The sequence below is a fragment of the Oncorhynchus tshawytscha genome, unplaced genomic scaffold, assembly GCF_018296145.1.
Source record: "Oncorhynchus tshawytscha isolate Ot180627B unplaced genomic scaffold, Otsh_v2.0 Un_scaffold_4_pilon_pilon, whole genome shotgun sequence".
Lineage (NCBI taxonomy): Eukaryota > Metazoa > Chordata > Actinopteri > Salmoniformes > Salmonidae > Oncorhynchus > Oncorhynchus tshawytscha.
The window spans coordinates 2,265,792-2,281,030 of NW_024609834.1; the positions used below are offsets into that span (position 1 = coordinate 2,265,792).

The 15,239-nt window shown below is 44.0% G+C and overlaps 1 protein-coding gene across 1 annotated transcript in view; it reads right to left on the reverse strand.

The window, feature by feature from the left end:
- LOC112249262 (chromodomain Y-like protein 2) overlaps window positions 1-13,743 on the reverse strand; it is a 48,140-nt gene extending 34,397 nt beyond the window's left edge. Inside the window, exons 1-2 of the mRNA XM_042319621.1 lie at window positions 13,424-13,743; window positions 2,408-3,077 (exon numbers count right to left, since the gene is read on the reverse strand). Coding sequence (XP_042175555.1) covers window positions 2,408-3,077; window positions 13,424-13,450 — 697 coding nt within the window. The 5' untranslated portion in view covers window positions 13,451-13,743. The remainder of the gene's footprint in view (window positions 1-2,407; window positions 3,078-13,423) is intronic.
- Between the last annotated feature and the right edge of the window lie 1,496 nt (window positions 13,744-15,239).

Below are 15,239 nucleotides of genomic sequence, written 5' to 3' on the forward strand. Positions count from 1 at the left end.
TCACAAGACGCAGGCCTCCTAATTGTCCCTAGAATTTCTAAGCAAACAGATGGAGGCAGGGTTTTCTCCTATAGAGCTCCATTTTTATGGAATGGTCTGCCTAACCATGTGAGAGACGCAGACTCAGTCTCAACCTTTAAGTCTTTACTGAAGACTCATCTCTTCAGTGGGTCATATGATTGAGTGTAGTCTGGCCAAGGAGTGTGAAGGTGAACGGAAAGGCACTGGAGCAACGAACCGCCCTTGCTGTCTCTGCCTGGCCGGTTCCCCTCTCTCCACTGGGATTCTCTGCCTCTAACCCTATTACAGGGGCTGAGTCACTGGCTTACTCGTGCTCTTTCATGCCGTCCCTAGGAGGGGTGCGTCACTTGAGTGGGTTGAGTCACTGACTTGATCTTCCTGTCTGGGTTGTCGCCCCCCTTGGGTTGTGCCGTGGCGGAGATCTTTGTGGGCTATACTCGGCCTTGTTTCAGGATGGTAAGTTGGTGGTTGAAGATATCCCGCTAGTGGTGTGGGGGCTGTGCTTTGGCAAAGTGGGTGGGGTTATATCCTTCCTGTTTGGCCCTGTCCGGGGGTATGATCGGATGGGGCCACAGTGTCTCCTGACCCCTCCTGTCTCAGCCTCCAGTATTTATGCTGCAGTAGTTTCTGTCGGGGGGCTAGGGTCAGTTTGTTATATCTGGAGTACTTCTCCTGTCTTATCCGGTGTCCTGTGTGAATTTAAGTATGCTCTCTCGAATTCTCTCTTTCTCTCGGAGGACCTGAGCCCTAGGACCATGCCTCAGGACTACCTGGCATGATGACTCCTTGCTGTCCCCAGTCCACCTCGCTGTGCTGCTGCTCCAGTTTCAACTGTTCTGCCTGCGGCTATGGAATCCTGACCTGTTCACCGGACGTGTTACCTGTCCCAGACATGCTGTTTTCAACTCTCTAGAGACAGCAGGAGTGGTAGAGATACTCTTAATGATCGGCTATGAAAAGCCAACTGACATTTACTCCTGAGGTGCTGACTTGCTGCACCCTCGACAACTACTGTGATTATTATTATTTGACCCTGCTGGTCATCTATGAACATTTGAACATCTTGGCCATGTTCTGTTATAATCTCCAACCGGCACAGCCAGAAGAGGACTGGCCACCCCTCATAGCCTGGTTCCTCTCTAGGTTTCTTCCTAGGTTTTGGCCTTTCTAGGGAGTTTTTCCTAGCCACCGTGCTTCTACACCTGCATTGCTTCCTGTTTGGGGTTTTAGGCTGGGTTTATGTACAGCACTTTGAGATATCAGCTGATGTACGAAGGGCTTTATAAATACATTTGATTTGATCAATGGAGTGACTTTCCATGTCTTGTTCTAGTCAGATAAGCGAACATTATTCAACCTCTTCACAGCTCTACCGTGGCAAAGGGCTCCTGCTTATCCTGAGTGCTAATAGAGAACTAACAGCAACAATAAAATGCTTTACAGAACATGATTCACACCTAACATAAATATGAGGTGTACAATAGTACTGTGTTATAAAGTGTAACACACTGTGGTAATGTGGCCATTAACTGCTTTCAGTAATTCATCAGTATGCTGTAATGTGTTAAATTTGCCACCTGGCACTGATTTGCTTGGGTATTGGACAAAAACAAAATCATAAAATACTACCACTGACAAACATCCAGTCTATCCAGACAAATGTAGAAGAATCTAACTATCAATGTGATGACAAACAGCCTCCACACATTGTGATTTGACCCTGGCAGAGGTGGAAAGGACTTTATAAATATAATCATTAACTCAATGAGGCTAGTCTTGGACTGTGACCCGGGAGTGAAATTCACTGTCCTTATCACCACTCTCAGTAGTACAATACTGAACCATAAGGACCTCAGAGCATGCATTCAACTATAGGTTACGGAGGCATCCTCTGGCTGTCTCATCTACATCTGGTACAATGCAGAGATACAACCTGGTTTACCAGATCCACTATGGCATGTAGCTAACTGTCCAGGATACAACGCGTTTCCATTTCAAATGAATATTCCCATCCCGCTGGAATCACTGTAATTCAATAGAGAACAAAACTACATTGAATCGGAATTGAGTGAAAACTAAAAATGACAACAACAATATAACAATGTAATTTCCACTGGGCTATTATGTAAGCCTACTGGCTGGCATATTGGCAAGATAGCAAGCTGACTGAACAAACCAGCATCACCTCAAGCTGTGATGTAAATGTTCCGTCTATCCCTCTGTCTATCAATCCTACTAGAAATCCTAGAGATCACTGCACATGTTCATTCAATCAATAGCTAGGGGCACAAATGTTTTCTGGCCAGGTCACTTGTCCAGGACAAACTCATGACCCTGCTATCTATAATAAGGTGTATATATACACCATTCAGAGCGCAGCACTTACCTAGTTCATTGGCCAGTGGTGTCCCGGTGGTCTCCACACCCCCCATCACCCTCTCTACCGTGTCATGGGTCAGTCTGTGTGTCCTGGCTGCTGCCCTGTAAAGGACAGGGTCCATCTCTCCGTTCTGTAGTCCGTTATGAGGGGCCATTACCGGGGGCACAAACTGCAGTCCCCCCGGAGGAGCCTTGTACGGCATAGCTTTGGTCATCCTGTGTGGAGAGACATGCTTCCCACCCCCTCCTCCTCCTCCGCTCACCTTCTTCTGCTTCTGAGAAGCTGCAGTACCAACCCCCAAATGCATGCACTCCCTTACTCCTGCCCCAGGATTAACCCCGGCCCCTGGACTAACACCAGTCCTTTTCTTCTTACGTGCCTCTGCTCGTGCTCTCGGGGTGTCTGGGGCGGGGGGACGGGCGGATAGGAGGTGTGGTCCAACTCCCCCTGGTGGCCCTCCTGGCCTCCCTGGTCCCCCAGCCGTCCCGGGGGGCAGTTTAGGGGGTTTGGGTTGTTTGTGTTGGGTGTGCAGATGCAGGCCGTCGATGAACTCCTCACAGTGCAGCAGGTGGTGCTCGGGCTCCCAGGTGTCCTCCTTGCTGCCGTAACCCTTCCACCGGATCAGGTACTCCCACTTCCCCTTCTTGTTGCGCCGCTTGTCCATGATCCGCTCCACCTAGAGGCAGAAAATCAAGAAAGAGAGTCAGAATTTCAAACGACATGATCACAATTCAATGGCATTATCCTTACCTAACAAATACCTATCAGTTTCTTGGTGATTCATTCAAAAATGTTCACATGATACCATTTGTAATGATTTCAAATCAGATTCAAAAAGTACCACCTGTCACCATGACATTCTCTAGTAAGTATGTGTAATAGGGATGTAAATAAAGTCTGACCAGGTTAGAGCTCCACTTTGAATCTCTCCTCTTTAATGTTAGCATAACCAGTCTATCAGTGATTCTGTTCTGGAATTGCTGTGCTGATAGGCAAGCTCTCATCATGCGTTAGAGAGAGTGGTTATGGGAGATGTAGGAGAGGAACAATGGGAGCAGCACTGTGATCACACCAATACAGATGAACCAGATATCTGTTCTGTGGATGATGAGAGAGGATTGATCAGCAAGTCAGAGAGGTACATTTCAAGTTTTCTAACTTCAATCATGTAAAACGTGGAGCTGACAGACTGAGCATTTTGGCATAAGGGTAATTCTATAACTTTCTGACTGCCCCACTTTTGATTGGTACGAAACCTTCCATGCATGTTTGCCCATGGTAGGAGTGGTCAGAAAGTGACTTGCTTGACATAATTGCCAAAACATTCAGGAGATAAATGTGGTCAAAGTTGACCCCTTTTGCATACCCTCCCTACCATGAGACATCCATGTTTTCATCACTGAAAAAACATAAACAGCTGGGTTTGATATCATTTGAAAGCTTACAAACAGGGTTGTCAAACTCTTTAATAATCACGTAGAGAGGTGAAAGCCATGTCGTGCCTATAAACAAGTGAGAAGCGTGACTCCAAACTGCTGTCTGAAAGCAATGGGCACTTTCTCATTCACTCGAGAGATTTCATTGTTTTAGAAACATGGAAAAAAATTGGTGATTATAATGCCTACACTACAGTCTAGTTTGTCCATTGTGTAACAGACAGGGTGCTTTTGACATATTCTCAAATGCACAATAATTAGACTCAGGAGAGCTGGTAATGATGGAGACAATGTTTGGCAGCTTTGAACAAGTCCATTACCAACGAGGAAGTGTTCAATGTTCAGCGACTATATCTGTAATACACAAATAATACAAAGCACAAACCTTAAAAGTATAGACTGACACAGACAGACTCAATAAGAACAGCACACACACAAACAGAAAGACCAACAATAGAAGTAATTCCATCCTGGCTCCGACACAGAAGGACTGGTACAGGAACGCAAATGTACTGTTAAAGAGTAGATGTCAGTGGAATAGTACACACACACACACACACACACACACACACACTTCCCTGACTAAACAGAAGGATCTCTGAAGGGGAAGAATCTGTTTCAGAGCTGACCAAATCATTTGGTTTTGCCATATAGACACTTACTGTATAAGCTACAAAGAGATCCATAAAGCACTTCTTCCTCAGCTCTATATTAACACTACTCAAGCAGGCCAATAGTACCAACTCCAGAGAGCTGGGAACGACAGGGCAGCATACCCAATCTCCATTCCAAAATAGAGTAAAACTTAACATCTCAGACTATTCTAGCACAGATAAAGACACACTGTATATTCGAACTTCATGAACAACTTAGACATTATATGCAAATGTTGTGGACACCTCTTCATTGTGAAGTGAAAACGTTTTAGAGCAACAATGGCTCAGACATAAAGTGGTAGGCCACACAAGCTCACAGAATAGGACTGGCGAGTGCTGGAGCACACAGCGCGCAAAAATCGTCTGTCCTCAGTTCCAACACTCACTACCGAGTTCCAAACTGCTTCTGGAACCAATGTCAGCACAAGAACTGTTCGTTGGGATCTCATGAAATGGGTTTCCATGGCCGAGCAGCCGCACACAAGCCCAAGATCACCACCGCAATGCCAAGTGACAGCTGGAGTGGTGTAAAGCTCACCGCCATTGGACTCTGGGGCAGTGGAAACGGGTTCTCTGGAGTGATAAATCACACTTCACCATCTGGCAGTCTGATGGACAAATCTGGGTTTGCTGATGCCAGGAGAATGCTACCTGCCCCAATGCATAGTTCCAACTGTAAAGTTTGGTGGAGGAGGAATAATGGACTAGGGATGTTTTTCATGGTCTAGGCCCCTTAGTTCCAGTGAAGGGAAATCTTAACGCTACAGCATACAATGGCATTCTAAACTATTTTCTGCCTCCAACTTTGTGGCAATAGTTTGGAGAAGGCCTTTTCCTGTTTCAGCATGACAATGCCCACATGCACAAAGCGAGGTCCATACAGAAATGGTTACTCGAGATCAGTGTGGAAGAACTTGACTGGCCTGCACAGAGCCCTGACCTCAACCCCATCAAACACCTTTGGGATGAATTGAAATCTGACTGCGAGTCAGCCTTATTGCCCAACATCAGTGCCCGACCTCACTAATGCTCTAGTGGCTGAATGGAAGCAAGTCCCCACAGCAATGTTCCAACATCTAGTGGAAAGCCTTCCCAGAAGAGTTGTTATAGCTGCAAAAGGAGGGACCAACTCTATATTAATGCCCATGATTCTGGAATGAGATGTCCAATGAGCAGGTGTCCACATACTTTTGGTCATGTAGTGTATGTTTCTCGGCTTCCGGGGAGAATTGATTCTTAAAAGTACATTTGTAACGTCTTGCTGGTGGGAGATACAGTAGGACCCACTGTGGGAAGAAGATAAGAACCCATAGGCTGTCATGTAGGCTGTTATCATGGAGAACCCTTAAACATGACTGTGGATATTCATGGTCACACACACACACACACACACACACACACACACTGAGCATGACATTTGACAGAGCCATTATGAATGACCACAGAATACAAATAGTCAAGGGAGCTTTCTCCATTCTACACACAGACACCCGGATGCATAATAAAGGTTATGTTCTCTGGGTCAAGGGTTATGACCCTTTCAGTGGTCTATATTATTCTGTATAACATTCTGTTTTCGGAGTATGTTCATGTGTGTGTGTGTGTAGATTTGCGTGTGGTACAGGTGTTCTTCTGTTTGCCTGTTGCATGTCCACCCCCAGAGACCAAGCAGACAGAATCAAGCCTAATTGGTTGGCAGCAGCTCTCTCACGCCCTCCACCACGTCATCTCAGGAGGGACCTTCCTCCTAGATCTCCTGTTCTCATAGAGGCAGTTGACAATGGCACTGGAGAAACTAGCAGCAGACCTTGATGCATCAGGGACCTCACTGAGGTTCTCTGTAGCCATTCATGCTTTATTCCAATAACCATCATTACATGCTGCAGAAAAGCAATCTTTATTATCACCTTAAGGAAGCCAAACACTGTAGAATTCAAGTGTGTTAATAGACATAACTCTATCTATGATGTCCTCTTCAATCATCTGTGATGGCCTCTTTGTTTGCAAATGAATATACAGTACACTGATTGTCAGCTATTAACCTGAACTGTTGACCTAGGTTGTTCTCTGACAATGCAACAAAGATAGAAACCAAATTAGTATTGGAAAGCGGGCGGTTTTATAGAGAACAGAGTCTGTTTTATACTGCAATCCATTTCTTGATCCAGTCCTCCATTCATCACACAACCTCACATCTTGCCAAGAGTTGTTTTTCTTCAGCAGTTAACCTTGTACCAGATGGAAGTGCCCTGACATTTAGCCCCAGCCTTTCCTTGGTGTTTAGTTGTCTCATACACAATGCTGCGGATGACATGCTGTGGGAAGACAAGCAGGCTCCCACACTAAGGAGCATGCAGACATCAGTCTGGCTCCTATACTTTACCCTCCCCACTAGTTATGTAGCGGCCTGCCTCCAGTTCAAATGCTTTTCTCCTTTCCTTTAGAAAACATCCTCCCACCCACATGACTTCAATGGAGCTTGACTTAGCCCTAGCATCGAAGGTGGGAGGGGCAGCATGTGTGTGTTGGTGTGTGCCTGTGTGTGTACAGAGGAGAGTTTAATGAAATGCCTTTTTAAAAAGAAAAAAGTAGTAACAAAAAGTAGTGATTTACTCCCACACAGGAGAGAGCAAGCAGCGCAGAGCTCCACATGACATACACATCTGTGTAACACACACACAGCAAGCCGGAATGGCCGTCTGCCACCCAGCAAGCCCATTAACACATAGTAGGACACTGAGCCCAAATTACCATCTGCCCATTACCAGACAGTGATGGGATGAGCAACAGGGACATAAATACAGAGCCGCTCCACATTGAAACTATGCTGGCCTGTGTATAAAAATATGTATATGTGTAAAGAAAGTATTCAGACCCCTTCACTTTTTACACAATTTGTTACCTTACAGCCTTATTCTAAAATGTATTATAACACCCCTTCCCCCCTCAATTTACACACAATAACCCATAATGACGAAGAAAAGTTTTTTAGAAATGTTTGCAAATGTATTAAAAATAGAAAACTGAAATATGACATTGACATAAGTATTCAGACCCTTTACTCAGTACTTTGTTGAAGCACCTTTGGCAGCGATTACAGCCTCGATTCTTGGGTATGACGCTACAAGCTTGGCACACCTGTATTTGGGAAGTTTCTCCCATTCTTCTATGCATATCTTCTCAAGCTCTGCAGAGCTATTTTCAGGTCTCCCCAGAGATGTTTGATCGGGTTCAAGTCTGGGATCTGGCTGGGTCACTGAAGGACATTCAGAGATTTGCCACTCCTGCATTGTCTTGGCTGTGTGCTTTGGGTTGTTGTCCTGTTGGAAGGTGAACCTTCGACCCAGTCTGAGGTCCTGAACACTCTGGAGCAGGTTTTCATCAAGGATCTCTCTGTACTTTGCTCAGTTCATCTTTCCCCCGATCCTGTCTAGTCTCCCAGTCCCTGCCGCTGAAAAACATCCCCACAGCATGATGCTGCCATCACAATGCTTCACCGTAGGGATGGTATTGGCTAGGTGATGAGCGGTGCCTGGTTTCCTCCAGATGTGACGCTTGGCATTCAGGCCAAAGAGTTCAATCTTGGTTTCATCACACCAGAGAATCTTGTTTCTCATGGTCATAAAGTCCTTTAGGTGGCTTTTGGCAAACTCCAAGCAGACTGTCATGTGCCTTTTACTGAGGAGTGGTGGAGAGCTGCACAGATGGTTTTCCTTCTGGAAGGTTCTCCCATCTCCAGGAGCTCTGGACACAATTCTGTCTCTGAGCTCTACGGACAATTTCTTCGACCTCATGGCTGAGTTTTTGCTCTGACATGCACTGTCAACTGTGGGACCTTATATAGACAGGTGTGTGCCTTTCCAAATCATGTCCAATCAATTGAATTTACCACAGATGGACTCCAAGTTGTAGAAACATCTCAAGGATGATCAATGGAAACAGGATGTACCTGAGCTCAATTTCGAGTCTTATAGCAAAGGGTCTGAATACTTATGTAAATAAGGTATGCTTTAAAAAAAAATGTTTATACATTTGCAAAAATGTCTGTCATTCGCTTTGTCATTCTGGGAATTTGTGTATCGATTGATGAGGATTTTTTTCTATTTATTCCATTTTAGAATAAGGCTGTAACGTAACAAAATGTGGAAAAAGTCAAGGGTTCTGAACACTTCCCACTGTATCATATTGAGCCTGAATGGTGTTTGTCCAGCTTGCTCATTACCAGAGAGAGGAGATATACTAAAGAGACTTATGCTGTGGAGAGTCTTCACCTCATTCCCTGGAGCCAGCTGCTTCTTACAGCGCCATGGTGGCCCTGGCCAGTCTGCTCCTTCTGACAATGACCACCCCCAAGGGGGACAATCAGCAGGGGGCAGACGTTCAATCTCAGTAGCGCACACACACACACCCATGCATGCACATACACATACACAGACACACACACACACAGTTGGGCTGGTGTAATGAGACCGTAATATCCTCTTTCTCACTCTGACATAAGGGCCATTGTTAGTGGCCGGACCTGACATGTCACCCTGCTGGGTTCTTACTCCCAAATTGATTATTTCTGTATGCCTGTTCACCAACTATTCAATAGGAGTCACAAGCCAAGAAACACTGATTACGTGCACATTTGCAGACAAGTGGACATAAACACTAGAAACAAAAAAGAAACATACACAACTTCAATTCCCTTTGCATTCCAACTAGGCTATCAGGAGAATGTTAAAGGCTTTAGGTGTGGATGTGGAGCTGTTGAGCTCCAGCAGTGACGAATGCTCCTGCCACCCGAGGTGCTGTGCACATTAGTATGACTTAACAACCTAAGATGGACGAGCAGCAGGGTTGTCATGAAGAGACGATTATGATGCTTACCGCCCCGTGCACTGTCACACTAACCAGATCAAAGCCGACTTCGGAGAGAGAGAGAGAGAGAGAGAGAGAGGAGGGGGAAAACACTCTCCTTCCTCAGGTTAGTAAAACACACAAGGGGAGTGGGTTGGAGGGGTTCAACAACACACACAATACATGACTATGAGCTGGCAGGGAATCAGTGGAGGTGGAGATGCCTATCCTGAGCTGCCAAAAGCCTCAGTCTCCAGTTCACAGTACCCAGAGCCTGGGTATAGCAGGAACACACAGAGGTCAGCCAGGGCTGAGTACTGCAGTTTAAACGGTGTCAAAGGGGTTCACATTTAGTCCTTCTAAATTAAAATGGACATTTCTGTTTGTTGGTAGTGAACACAGAATTCACGAAAGAAGCCAAATCTCAATTTAAGAAATGGTCAAAGAACACATTGTGAGTATACTGTCTCTGAGACAGCTTTAGTGTATTTGGCGACCCATTAAGTGCTGTGTATCTCCCATGCAATGCATAGTTTATTGCCCTCATGGCCCACGTTTCCCCCTGCGAGGTCAACTCGTTTCCTCCAGTCTCTCTCCACCGCTCCCAATGGCTAGTTACAACTACTTTTGTTTTGAACAAGAACTTGTGGTGGTGTGTTGTGCTGATAAAGGGTGGAGGGTGGTGCGGTCTGCACAAAGTATCACTGGGGGCAAACTACCTGCCCTCCATGACACCTACAGCACCCCATGTCATAGGAAGGCCAAAAAGATCATCAAGGACAACAACAACCCGAGCCACTGCCTGTTCACCCCGCTACCATCCAGAAGAAGAGGTCAGTACAGGTGTATCAAAGATGGGACCGAGAGATTGAGAAACAGCTTCTATCTCAAGGCCATCAGACTGCTAAACAGCAATCACTAACTTAGAGATGCTGCTGCCTAGACTGAGACCCAATCACTGGACACTTTAATAAATGGATCACTAGTCACTTTAAATAATGCCACTTTAATCATGTTTACATATCTTACATCACATGTATATACTGTATCTTATATCATCTACTTGCCTGTGCCGCCCGGCCATCGCTCATCCATATACTTATATGTACATATTCTCATTCACCCCTTTAGATTTGTGTGTATTAGGTAGTTGATGGCAATTGTTAGATTACTTGTTAGATGTGTGTGTATTAGGGAATTGTTAGAATACTTAGATATTACTGCACTGTCGGAATTAGAAGCACAAGCATTTCGCTACATTCGCATTAACATCTGCTAACCATGTGTATGTGACCAATAAAATTTGATTTGAACTTGAGCAATACTTAAATCACTTGTTGACTAATCAAAAGGTTCTAATTTAGCTCACTCCATGACCACTTTCATGACATTTTCTGGAGGCGTACAAATGTGATTTATTTCTATAACAGAATATTCATATTTCACTAAATCATATCATGCATTTCTTGAAAACATAACACAAATTCCTAAATATAGCCTATCCATTGCTAATCCATAGGATTACTGCTGCTCAGTCACACAACAGAGGATTTAGCAGAACTGCAGGTGTTCTGAGACATTGGAGCATCTAGTGTAGGTAGTCACTTGAATAGACCAGACCATCTCAATCAATATGAGATAAGGAGAGGGAGAACATAAAATGAGTGTGTGTGAATGAGTGAGTGAGAGAGAAAGAAAGTGTGTGTGTGTGTGGGGGGGAGCAGAGAAAGAGAGATGCAAAGAGAGATTAATGTTTGAGTGATGGTGCATAAGAAAGTAGCATAATTGTACAATCATAGGCCTATCATATTTCAAAGATATTCCTCTGAAATCTTTATGAAATTAAGTTGAGACATGATCTTGAAATATCAATAATTCTGAGCTGTTCAATGTTTCAAATTTGATTCAGATAATTTTGATTCAACTTGCATGGCATTTAACTGGGTGTATAGGCCTAGATGTTGTAGTTCCTAATTGGAAAGTAAAAACTATAGTTCAAATTCCTCTTCTGCAAATCATAGCTTCTTAATTCTTCTAAACTAAGTGTATCATAGTCCTACAGTTTGCTAGGTAGCCTAAATACACCTTCACGTGTAACACACTTACAGGCCTACATTTCCTGAATACAATTCATGAGTCATAAAGAGGGACACTATTGATAGTGAAGTCTTCCTCTCATACTTGTATTACCACATGTGATTGAACCAGTTCACCTCGCTTACTGGAATACACAGATCTATGTGCAAAGAAGGCATGTCCAGAAAGAACATGTGCTAACTGTCAATTTCAATAAGTGATCGTTTTGACCGTCAGAAAGTGCATTTACGCTGTAGCCAATTCATATGCCATATGAAATGTGACCTGGGCTTGTTAGGTTATATAGAGCAACAGACCTCCCATCAATTAAATGCATTTGTCATTACTAAATATATTTTTTAAGGTCAACCTTTCACGGTGCAACGATTAAAATGACTGAATATGGATTCAAACACCTGAAGAGGAGTATTTGGTGGAAAGTGGATCGGCACATTTCCAACTACGTCAGCAAACACAGGAAATGTAGGCCTTATGACAATGTCATGCCTAATGACAAAAAAAACTGTATTATTACTAATGGCTCAGGTGGTAGAGCATGGCGGTTGCTACGCCAGGGTTGTGGGTTCAATTCCCAAGTGGTCCAGCATGAAAATGTATTTACTCACTCCTGTAAGTCCCCCTGGATAAGAGTGTCTGCTAAATGACTCAAATGTAATGAAAAATAATTCTAATCAATCACTACAGCCTAACAAACACAGGTAGACGGGGTTCATTTCAGAAGACATTTAAATGACCAAACCATTTCTCAAAGCAATAGTGAAACAATGTGAAACAATGAGGAGAGCACATATTTTAGTTATGGCAACAAACCGCAGGAAATAGCTCACAGCAGAGAACAAGCACTAATGTCAACCTGGTCAACAGTTGATGGTGACATGCCACACAATAGGTCAAGTACAAGGCAACTTATTTACCTATCTGGTGATGACCAGACAATCCAACTAGTTTATGACCTTGTAGTGCAACTGGTATAGGCCACCATGAAAAGAAAGTGAAACATGGTCGCATGACATCACTCCTCCAATAAAAAAGAGTTGGAGTCAGCTACATTGTCAACAAAAGGCCTACAATAAGCACAAGACTAGCATGGAAGACTGACCAAGTTGTTGGCAGCAATAAATCCAATCCATCACCATAAAAGTCATGCCATCCCATTGGGCCAAAACTGGTTGAATCAACGATGTTTCCACATCATTTCAACTCCCCAAAAAGCAATGTGATGAGGTTGAATCAACGTGGAAAACTGATTGGATTTGCAAAAAGTCATCAACTCGAGGGCATCTTTTTTTAGCACAACTTTTAACCCAAATCCAACAAAAAAAGGCACCATGTCATTGATTTCACTTTAGTTGAAAACTTAACTAAATGTAGGCCTAAATCAAAACTAGACGTTGAACTGACGTGTGTGCCCAGTGGGATGTGCGCGTAATCATCGAGACCTTCTAGGCTATTCCATCCATCCATCCATCACTCAACATTTGGCAAACTTTGCGCCCCGGAATTGTTGAGGCGCACATTTTGGTACGACAATGCATCATCTAGTTAAGCCACAATAACTCCATCGAAGCTTCTCCACTACATTGTTGTCACCTCCACTAAATGTTTGCTAGGCTAATAGTACATTGCCTATCCTCTGGCATGCGCACCTTCCTAACCATCACCCGTCTGGAGCAATTTAACGTGTCCGTTTAGTGCTCCTGTCACTTTATCGTGACTTTCAACAAGCGCGACCGATAGGGAGTTTATATTTTATGATCCTATCGCGAACTCGAACACTCACAACTCTATACAATTCACCCCATACAAAAGTCGCCGAGGCACATCGAAAAAAAGACGAGCCTCATCTTCTCGAGAGGGTTGGTTAGTTTCGCCTGTCAAATGGTTTAGGACTTCGTTTTTTCTCCATTAACGAGGACCTCCCCTTACTTCCTAATTCCAGTATTCGTCAATATTACTGAGTATTTCTTTTAGACATGGTTTCACAGTACCTCGTAAAGGTCTCCCGAAGCCATCATGTGGTGCGGACTTCGGCGGCGCGGCGTTCTTGCTTGCCTTGTTGGCTTTTTTGGATCCTATTCGCTCGGTGTTTTGGCGAAAGCCCTGATAGACGGGTATTAGCGAGCAGCCTTGTTATTCTGAGCCAGCCGCAGTAGCAGATCATCAGACAGTGTCAATCGAGCCCGGCGCTCTGCGATGGATCGCTCTTCACTTAAAACAAACAACCAAGGGGAGATTGGGGCGGTGCTGTTTATTCAGTGCCGAGTGGATGACTGAAATTAGTCAACGTATGAACGTAATCATGTGTGAAATGCGCTCCAGTCCCCTGTGCTGTCTGCGCTGTAGAGGTAGCCCAATCTCCATGAACCAAATGGCTGATGAATAGACGTCTACTGTTGAGGGACACCAAATGATGAGTCCAATTTGCTTTCCTTTCCTGTCTGTCCAGTTGAATTGAGACGATCATTTGAAGAACTAATTGGTTTTATAATCAATTTCACCTAGCACATATATTATTGTGAGTAATGCGATGTAGTACATTTGATTAGAGAACTGTCATTGCTCATTATAGTAGACATATTGCCCTCTTCCATTTTACTCCTATTTTTCACATTCAATGTTAAAATGACACGATGACCCTGACACTCACTGTAATGAATGTTCTCCATGTAATAACATAGTTGTTAACATTTATTTACCCTAAAGAGACAGGGAGACAGGCTGAGACAGGCCTACTTTTCCAATAGTGAATGGGTTACATTTACTCACCAGGTGTAAATTAAATGCAGAATAACATCGGCCTGCTCCTCTGAATACCTTCCTGTTTTAGTTGGTGCCTAAACTCAACTGGTTATTAATTTAATTAAGAATACGATTATCACTGCTTTTTCAATACTGACATAGTGTGGACTCACATTTTTTAAATATATTTTTAAACATAATCCTGCAGAACCTAGTGCATTCCACATCCAGGCTTGCCCAGCCTTGACTTGATAAATGGGCAATAGCCACAATGCAATGCAAAGATGACTGAAGACAGTGATAAGCAACAGTATGGTACTTTCAACAGTTGTGTATGTCACATCGGACAATTATTGACAGTTTACAGTTTAGTGGAAAGTGGATGACGGAAATAGATAGATCATTTTGATATTATTGCTCTATATTGATTGTAATCCGAGGGCCCTTTAGATACTCCTTACATACTTGGTGTCCTGTGATACCCATTTACTTGGCTGTGGTTTGCTTTCACATTAAACTCTTACTAAACGCTCAACACACATTTAGCCCCTACTCACCAGATATTTAGAGATACTTGGTTTCTCTCTAAGTAAGGCTGTGTGTGTGTATGTGTGTGTGTGTGTGTGTGTGTGTGTGTGTGTATATGTGTGTGTGTGTGTGTGTGTGTGTGTGTGTGTGTGTGTGTGTGTGTGTGTGTGTGTGTGTGTGTGTGTGTGTGTGTGTGTGTGTGTGTGTGTGTGTGTGTGTGTGTGTGTGTGTGTGTGGCTAACCACAAACCACACCCTTCAACCCCACCCCCAACAAATGGCCTCTAAGCCAACACAGCAGCACGGTTGACGTGAAATTAGGGCTTGTGGAACTTCCTGTGACCCCACTTACTGTCCCCTGTCTGTGTCTCTCTCTCCTACTGCAGTTCATACAGCCTCGTTCTGAATCATGGGTTTTCCCTGGCCATTTAATGACAGGCAAAATAAACCCTGGAGTTTCCTCAATGTTGTCAGAGGTTGACACCATTTCTAACTGTAACAAACCCTCTCTTGGAGTATGAAACAAGTGCTGAACATT